This window comes from Salvelinus alpinus, chromosome 5, assembly GCF_045679555.1.
Source record: "Salvelinus alpinus chromosome 5, SLU_Salpinus.1, whole genome shotgun sequence".
Taxonomy (NCBI): Eukaryota; Metazoa; Chordata; class Actinopteri; order Salmoniformes; family Salmonidae; genus Salvelinus; species Salvelinus alpinus.
This window is the reverse complement of record NC_092090.1, coordinates 3,550,871-3,560,775: the sequence shown is the minus strand read 5'-3', so window position 1 is coordinate 3,560,775 and position 9,905 is coordinate 3,550,871. Positions and strand designations below refer to the sequence as shown.

Below are 9,905 nucleotides of genomic sequence, written 5' to 3'. Positions count from 1 at the left end.
CTGACAGAGTCTTCAGGTCTCCTTCAGATCAGTCAGTCAGGTGGCTGACGGGCAGAGTCTTCAGGTCTCCTTCAGATCAGTCAGTCAGTCAGTCAGTCAGTCAGGTGGCTGCTGACAGAGTCTTCAGGTCTCCTTCAGATCAGTCAGTCAGGTGGCTGCCGACAGAGTCTTCAGGTCTACTTCAGATCAGTCAGTCAGTCAGGTGGCTGCCGGCAGAGACTTCAGGTCTCCTTCAGATCAGTCAGTCAGTCAGGTGGCTGCTGACAGAGAATAATGAGGCTCTCAGGAACCCCGGGTCGGTACCTCTCAATAGAACTACTGTTTCATTCTGTAGTTTACACCGTGAGGCTCTCAGGAAACCCGGGTCGATACCTCTCAATAGAACTTCCTCTTCATTCTGTAGTTTACACCGTGAGGCTCTCAGGAAACCAGGGTCGGTACCTCTCATTAGAACTACTGCTTCATTCTGTAGTTTACACCGTGAGGCTCTCAGGAAACCCGGGTCGGTACCTCTCAATAGAACTACTGCTTCATTCTGTAGTTTACACCGTGAGGCTCTCAGACCGTGAGGCTCTCGGGAAACCCGGGTCGGTACCTCTCAATAGAACTACTGCTTCATTCTGTAGTTTACACCGTGAGGCTCTCAGGAACCCCGGGTTGGTACCTCTCATTAGAACTTCTGCTTCACTCTGTAGTTTACACCGTGAGGCTCTCAGGAACCCCGGGTTGGTACCTCTCATTAGAACTTCTGCTTCACTCTGTAGTTCATAGAGGAATGTTGCAGTGATATGTAGATTCATTGTCACATTTCCCCCTTTTTTCCCCCCCAGAAATTAGACCTTTAACCCTGAATTAACCCTGTCAGTCCTGAGACCCGCAAAAATCGGCTTTTCATTTCTCTGACTTTCTTTTATCTGCATGTTCAGCCGTATTATTTAACAATGAAGTGTTCTACCGTTTTCTGTGGGGACACAGGACGTTTTTTATTCCATAAAATTAATATATATTGTGAAAGGCCGTATACTATTCACTAACAAGATCCTAAGCGGGACTCAGAGATGTGACTTCATCAACAACAACAACAGGAAACTGTAATGGGTGTTTCAACTCTCCCCCGGGGCAGTACAAACAAAGGTCAGGGTAATGGCTATCCAAACCAACTAGCAGTTAGTACCAAACACAAAACACAACAACTTGAGACGAATCTTTAACAGGGAATCATGGTGCTGTGGAATTCTCCTCAGGCTTGTAATCACTCTGCCCCCTCAGTCGGGTCCTTAAGAGACGTGGTTGAGTGGTAAAACACTACACTGTGTTTATAAACACTGATCACTCTGCCCCCTCAGTCGGGTCCTTAAGAGACATGGTTGAGTGGTAAAACACTACACTGTGTTTATAAACACTGATCACTCTGCCCCCTCAGTCGGGTCCTTAAGAGACGTGGTTGAGTGGTAAAACACTACACTGTGTTTATAAACACTGATCACTCTGCCCCCTCAGTCGGGTCCTTAAGAGATGTGGTTGAGTGGTAAAACACTACACTGTGTTTATAAACACTGATCACTCTGCCCCCTCAGTCGGGTCCTTAAGAGACATGGTTGAGTGGTAAAACACTACACTGTGTTTATAAACACTGATCACTCTGCCCCCTCAGTCGGGTCCTTAAGAGACGTGGTTGAGTGGTAAAACACTACACTGTGTTTATAAACACTGATCACTCTGCCCCCTCAGTCGGGTCCTTAAGAGACATGGTTGAGTGGTAAAACACTACACTGTGTTTATAAACACTGATCACTCTGCCCCCTCAGTCGGGTCCTTAAGAGACATGGTTGAGTGGTAAAACACTACACTGTGTTTATAAACACTGTCATGGGCCAGTCAGCCATTGATTGAGTGGTGACCCAGGACATATTTTATTCCATAAAAATAATATATATATATCTATCAATCAATAACACAAAATGCAATAATGGAAATAAACAGACGACTACATAAACGTAATGTAGACAAGGGAATTACATGTCAAAACAAAGTGTACACATTAAGAGACGTGGTTGAGTGGTAAAACATTCACATATACAAAGCTCCCCAACAGGAGACGGGGGTTTATTCGCTGGTTCTACCGCCTGTATCACCCTCTCAGGAAGTTGTCATAACCACTTCCTGTCTCTCTCTGCAGGTGGGCCTTTTGAGTGGGATCTGTCTGATCGTAGGAACCATGATCGGCTCTGGCATCTTCATCTCCCCCAAGGCAGTGCTGCTGGAAACGGGAGCCGTAGGACCGTGTCTGTGTGTCTGGGCCGCCTGCGGGGTGCTGGCTACACTGGGTGAGGACACACACACACACACACACACACACACACACACACACACACACACACACACACACACACACACACACACACACACACACACACACACACACACACACACACACACACACACACACACACACACACACACACACACACACACACACACACACACACACACACACACACACACACACACACACACACACACACACACACACACACACACACACACACACACACACACACACACACACACACACACACACACACACACACACACACACACACACACACACACACACACACACACACACACACACACACACACACACACACACACACACACACACACACACACACACACACACACACACACACACACACACACACACACACACACACACACACACACACACACACACACACACACACACACACACACACACACACACACACACACACACACACACACACACACACACACACACACACACACACACACACACACACACACACACACACACACACACACACACACACACACACACACACACACACACACACACACACACACACACACACACACACACACACACACACACACACACACACACACACACACACACACACACACACACACACACACACACACACACACACACACACACACACACACACACACACACACACACACACACACACACACACACACACACACACACACACACACACACACACACACACACACACACACACACACACACACACACACACACACACACACACACACACACACACACACACACACACACACACACACACACACACACACACACACACACACACACACACACACACACACACACACACACACACACACACACACACACACACACACACACACACACACACACACACACACACACACACACACACACACACACACACACACACACACACACACACACACACACACACACACACACACACACACACACACACACACACACACACACACACACACACACACACACACACACACACACACACACACACACACACACACACACACACACACACACACACCTGTCCTGTCCTGTCCTGTCCTGTCCTGTCCTGTCCTGGGTAATCTCTAACCAGACACTAAATGACACCATAAACTGAGATAGATTACCTGACTAACCCTGTCCTGGGTAATCTCTAACCAGTCACTAGTGGTGGGAAAGAATGATAGGAATCTCTTAAATCAGGAATGATCAAAGTGAGAAGGGCTCCGTGTGAGAAGGGCTCGGTGTGAGAAGGGCTCGGTGTGAGAAGGGCTCCGTGTGAGAAGGGCCCCGTGTGAGAAGGGCTCGGTGTGAGAAGGACTCTGTGTGAGAAGGGCCCCGTGTGAGAAGGGCTCCGTGTGAGAAGGGCCCTGTGTGAGAAGGACTCTGTGTGAGAAGGGCTCTGTGTGAGAAGGGCTCCGTGTGAGAAGGGCTCTGTGTGAGAAGGGCCCCGTGTGAGAAGGGCTCCGTGTGAGAAGGGCTCCGTGTGAGAAGGGCTCGGTGTGAGAAGGACTCGGTGTGAGAAGGGCTCCGTGTGAGAAGGGCTCCGTGTGAGAAGGGCTCCGTGTGAGAAGGGCTCCGTGTGAGAAGGGCTCGGTGTGAGAAGGACTCGGTGTGAGAAGGGCTCCGTGTGAGAAGGGCTCTCCGTGTGAGAAGGACTCCGTGTGAGAAGGGCTCCGTGTGAGAAGGGCTCCGTGTGAGAAGGGCTCCGTGTGAGAAGGGCTCCGTGTGAGAAGGGCTCCGTGTGAGAAGGGCTCCGTGTGAGAAGGGCTCGGTGTGAGAAGGGCTCGGTGTGAGAAGGGCTCTGTGTGAGAAGGGCTCGGTGTGAGAAGGGCTCTGTGTGAGAAGGGCTCCGTGTGAGAAGGGCTCCGTGTGAGAAAGGCTCCGTGTGAGAAGGGCTCCGTGTGAGAAGGGCTCCGTGTGAGAAGGGCTCGGTGTGAGAAGGGCCCGGTGTGAGAAGGGCTCCGTGTGAGAAGGGCTCGGTGTGAGAAGGACTCGGTGTGAGAAGGGCTCCGTGTGAGAAGGGCTCTCCGTGTGAGAAGGACTCCGTGTGAGAAGGGCTCCGTGTGAGAAGGGCTCCGTGTGAGAAGGGCTCCGTGTGAGAAGGGCTCCGTGTGAGAAGGGCTCCGTGTGAGAAGGGCTCCGTGTGAGAAGGGCTCGGTGTGAGAAGGGCTCGGTGTGAGAAGGGCTCTGTGTGAGAAGGGCTCGGTGTGAGAAGGGCTCTGTGTGAGAAGGGCTCTGTGTGAGAAGGGCTCCGTGTGAGAAAGGCTCCGTGTGAGAAGGGCTCCGTGTGAGAAGGGCTCCGTGTGAGAAGGGCTCGGTGTGAGAAGGGCCCGGTGTGAGAAGGGCTCTGTGTGAGAAGGGCTCTGTGTGAGAAGGGCTCTGTGTGAGAAGGGCTCGGTGTGAGAAGGGCTCGGTGTGAGAAGGGCTCGGTGTGAGAAGGGCTCCGTGTGAGAAGGGCTCCGTGTGAGAAGGGCTCCGTGTGAGAAGGGCTCCGTGTGAGAAGGGCTCCGTGTGAGAAGGGCTCGGTGTGAGAAGGGCTCCGTGTGAGAAGGGCTCGGTGTGAGAAGGGCCCGGTGTGAGAAGGGCTCTGTGTGAGAAGGGCTCTGTGTGAGAAGGGCTCTGTGTGAGAAGGGCTCTGTGTGAGAAGGGCTCTGTGTGAGAAGGGCTCTGTGTGAGAAGGACTCTGTGTGAGAAGGGCTCTGTGTGAGAAGGGCTCTGTGTGAGAAGGGCTCTGTGTGAGAAGGACTCGGTGTGAGAAGGGCTCAGTGTGAGAAGGGCTCAGTGTGAGAAGGGCTCCGTGTGAGAAGGGCCCCGTGTGAGAAGGGCTCCGTGTGAGAAGGGCTCCGTGTGAGAAGGGCTCCGTGTGAGAAGGGCTCCGTGTGAGAAGGGCTCGGTGTGAGAAGGGCCCGGTGTGAGAAGGGCTCTGTGTGAGAAGGGCTCTGTGTGAGAAGGGCTCTGTGTGAGAAGGGCTCTGTGTGAGAAGGGCTCTGTGTGAGAAGGGCTCTGTGTGAGAAGGGCCCCGTGTGAGAAGGGCTCGGTGTGAGAAGGGCTCGGTGTGAGAAGGGCTCGGTGTGAGAAGGGCTCTGTGTGAGAAGGGCTCTATGTGAGAAGGGCTCTGTGTGAGATGGGCTCTGTGTGAGATGGGCTCTGTGTGAGAAGGGCTCGGTGTGAGAAGGGCCCCGTGTGAGAAGGGCTCGGTGTGAGAAGGGCTCTTTGTGAGAAGGGCTCTTTGTGAGAAGGACTCTGTGTGAGAAGGACTGGAGCTTCATCCCAGATGGCATCCTAATCCTATGGGCCTGGTCCTACTACCCCATAGGGCTCTGGTCTAAAGTAGTGCACTATATAGGGAATAGGGTTCCATAGGGCTCTGGTCTAAAGTAGTGCACTATAAAGGGAATAGGGTTCCATAGGGCTCTGGTCTAAAGTAGTGCACTATATAGGGAATAGGGTGTCATAGGGCTCTGGTCTAAAGTAGTGCACTATAAAGGGAATAGGGTGTCATAGGGCTCTGGTCTAAAGTAGTGCACTATATAGGGAATAGGGTGCCATAGGGCTCTGGTCTAAAGTAGTGCACTATATAGGGAATAGGGTGTCATAGGGCTCTGGTCTAAAGTAGTGCACTATATAGGGAATAGGGTGCCATAGGGCTCTGGTCTAAAGTAGTACACTATATAGGGAATAGGGTTCCATTTGGGAGGCATGCTGACTGTGAGAAGGATTGTGTCGGTGTGTTCAATCCCCCCACACCAGTAAACAGGGACATGGACATAGTGCACCTAACATGAACCCCGCTGATGTATTAAGAGTCTAGGAGGGAATTGCTCTCCCAACATGAACCCTGCTGAGTTATTAAGAGTCTAGGAGGGAATTGCTCTCCCAACATGAACCCTGCTGAGTTAAGAGTCTAGGAGGGAATTCCTCTCTCGACATGAACCCTGCTCATTTATTAAGAGTCTAGGAGGGAATTCCTCTCCTAACATGAACCCTCCTGATTTATTAAGAGTCTAGGAGGGAATTCCTCTCCCAACATGAATCCTGCTGATTTATTAAGAGTCTAGGAGGGAATTCCTCTCCCAACATGAACCCTGCTGATTTATTAAGAGTCTAGGAGGGAATTCCTCTCCCAACATGAACCCTGCTCATTTATTAAGAGTCTAGGAGGGAATTCCTCTCCTAACATGAACCCTGCTGATTTATTAAGTCTTGGAGGGAATTCCTCTCCCAACATGAACCCTGCTTATTTATTAAGAGTCTAGGAGGGAATTCCTCTCCTAACATGAACCCTCCTGATTTATTAAGAGTCTAGGAGGGAATTCCTCTCCCAACATGAATCCTGCTGATTTATTAAGAGTCTATGAGGGAATTCCTCTCCCAACATGAACCCTGCTGATTTATTAAGAGTCTAGGAGGGAATTCTTCTCCCAACATGAACCCTGCTCATTTATTAAGAGTCTAGGAGGGAATTCCTCTCCCAACATGAACCCTGCTCATTTATTAAGAGTCTAGGAGGGAATTCCTCTCCTAACATGAACCCTGCTGATTTATTAAGTCTTGGAGGGAATTCCTCTCCCAACATGAACCCTGCTTATTTATTAAGAGTCTAGGAGGGAATTCCTCTCCTAACATGAACCCTCCTGATTTATTAAGAGTCTAGGAGGGAATTCCTCTCCCAACATGAATCCTGCTGATTTATTAAGAGTCTAGGAGGGAATTCCTCTCCCAACATGAACCCTGCTGATTTATTAAGAGTCTAGGAGGGAATTCTTCTCCCAACATGAACCCTGCTCATTTATTAAGAGTCTAGGAGGGAATTCCTCTCCTAACATGAACCCTGCTGATTTATTAAGTCTTGGAGGGAATTCCTCTCCCAACATGAACCCTGCTTATTTATTAAGAGTCTAGGAGGGAATTCCTCTCCTAACATGAACCCTCCTGATTTATTACGAGTCTAGGAGGGAATGCCTCTCCCAACATGAACCCTGCTGAGTTATTAAGATACTAGGAGGGAATTCCTCTCCCAACATGAACCCTGCTGATTTATTACGTGTCTAGTAGGGAATCCCTCTCCCAACATGAATCCCTCTGATTTATTAAGAGTCTAGGAGGGAATTCCTCTCCTAACATGAACCCTGCTGATTTATTAAGAGTCTAGGAGGGAATTCCTCTCCCAACATGAACCCTGCTGATTTATTAAGAGTCTAGGAGGGAATTCCTCTCCCAGTCTGGGTCAGCTAATCTCAGCAGCCAGAAACAAATTTCTGACCAGCTACTGGTTAACGTCTGTCACTAGTGCAGGGCTGTTATACTCAAATCCCAGAGCACAGTGTCTACAGGTTTTCACTCTTTAGATGCACTTGATTGATCAATTAAGGTCATCAACTACTTAGGAACTTCCTCACCTGGTTGTCGAGGTCTTATTTGATTAGTTAGGAACTCCCCTCACCTGGTTGTCTAGGTCTTAATTGATTAGTTAGGAACTCACCTGGTTGTCTAGGTCTTATTTGATTAGTTAGGAACGCCCCTCACCTGGTTTTCGAGGTCTTAATTGATTAGTTAGGAACTCCCCTCACCTGATTGTCTAGGTCTTATTTGATTAGTTAGGAACTCACCTGGTTGTCTAGGTCTTAATTGATTAGTTAGGAACTCCCCTCACCTGGTTGTCGAGGTCTTAATTGATTAATTAGGAACTCCACTCACCTGGTTGACTCTTTCTTAATTGATTAGTTACGAACTCCCCTCACCTGGTTGTCGAGATCTTAATTGATTAGTTAGGAACTCCCCTCACCTGGTTGTCGAGGTCTTAATTGATTAGTTAGGAACTCCCCTCACCTTGTTGTCTAGGTCTTAATTGATTAGTTAGGAACTCCCTTAGTTGTCTAGGTCTTAATTGATTAGTTAGGAACTCCCCTCACCTGGTTATCTAGGTCTTAATTGATTAGTTAGGAACTCCCCTCACCTGGTTATCTAGGTCTTAATTGATTAGTTAGGAACTCACCTGGTTGTCTAGGTCTTAATTGATTAGTTAGGAACTCACCTGGTTGTCTAGGTCTTAATTGATTAGTTAGGAACTCACCTCACCTGGTTGTCGAGGTCTTAATTGATTAGTTAGGAACTACCCTCACCTTGTTGTCTAGGTCTTAATTGATTAGTTAGGAACTCCCTTAGTTGTCTAGGTCTTAATTGATTAGTTAGGAACTCCCCTCACCTGGTTGTCTAGGTCTTAATTGATTAGTTAGGAACTCACCTCACCTGGTTGTCGAGGTCTTAATTGATTAGTTAGGAACTACCCTCACCTGGTTATCTAGGTCTTAATTGATTAGTTAGGAACTCACCTGGTTGTCTAGGTCTTAATTGATTAGTTAGGAACTCACCTCACCTGGTTGTCGAGGTCTTAATTGATTAGTTAGGAACTACCCTCACCTGGTTATCTAGGTCTTAATTGATTAGTTAGGAACTCCCCTCGCCTGGTTATCTAGGTCTTAATTGATTAGTTAGGAACTCACCTGGTTGTCTAGGTCTTAATTGATTAGTTAGGAACTCACCTGGTTGTCTAGGTTTTAATTGATTAGTTAGGAACTCACCTGGTTGTCTAGGTTTTAATTGATTAGTTAGGAACTCACCTGGTTGTCTAGATCTTGATTGATTAGTTAGGAACTCACCTGGTTGTCTAGGTGTTCGTTGATTAGTTAGGAACTCCCCTGGTTGTCTAGGTCCTAATTGATTAGTTAGGAACTCTGGTTGTCTAGGTCTTAATTGATTAGTGAAGCACACATTATTGGAAATGTTCCTGTACATGTGTGACATCAGAGTAAAGTAAGTGGACTCTATATGTGTGTCTAGGTCATTACGCACCATTAGACATGCACCTGTCTGGGGAGTGGACATGTCTGTTTATTTTTGTACCATTGCTATGGTCTAATGTTTCTATGCCCTAATGTGAAACTAAACTAAAATTAGTGCAAGGCAAAAAGATAAGGGTGGCTAAATGCCAGAGGGGATGAATCATTAGCATAAAGAGGAGTTACTATGTGTGTGATGTAAGGATGAAACCTGTATAAAAAGTGTGTGCCAAGGCTGGAGAGGGAGTTGCTTCATTAACCAGCTCAGCTTATATTACTTTGTAATAAAGTCTAATTGAACTCACAGGCTCTGGTATTTGGGAAATATTATTGACAGAATATTTCCACGCCAAGATCTGGATGTCTAGGTCTTAATTGATTAGTTCGGAACTCACCTGGTTGTCTAGGTCTTAATTGATTAGTTCGGAACTCACCTGGTTGTCTAGGTCTTAATTGACTAGTTAGGAACTCACCTGGTTGTCTAGGTCTTAATTGATTAGTTCGGAACTCACCTGGTTTTCTAGGTCTTAATTGATTAGTTAGGAACTCACCTGGTTGTCTAGATCTTAATTGACTAGTTAGGAACTCATCTGGTTGTCTAGATCTTAATTGATTAGTTAGGAACTCACCTGGTTGTCTAGGTATTAATTGACTAGTTAGGAACTCACCTGGTTGTCTAGGTATTAATTGACTAGTTAGGA

The 9,905-nt window shown here is 47.8% G+C and overlaps 1 protein-coding gene across 1 annotated transcript in view; it reads left to right on the top strand.

Annotated features, from left to right (window-relative positions):
* Positions 1-2,146: 2,146 nt before the first annotated feature.
* Positions 2,147-9,905, top strand: part of LOC139575431 (b(0,+)-type amino acid transporter 1-like) — a 36,244-nt gene continuing 28,485 nt past the window's right edge. Inside the window, exon 1 of the mRNA XM_071400383.1 lies at positions 2,147-2,327. Within this exon, the coding sequence (XP_071256484.1) occupies positions 2,219-2,327 (109 nt within the window). The 5' untranslated portion in view covers positions 2,147-2,218. The remainder of the gene's footprint in view (positions 2,328-9,905) is intronic.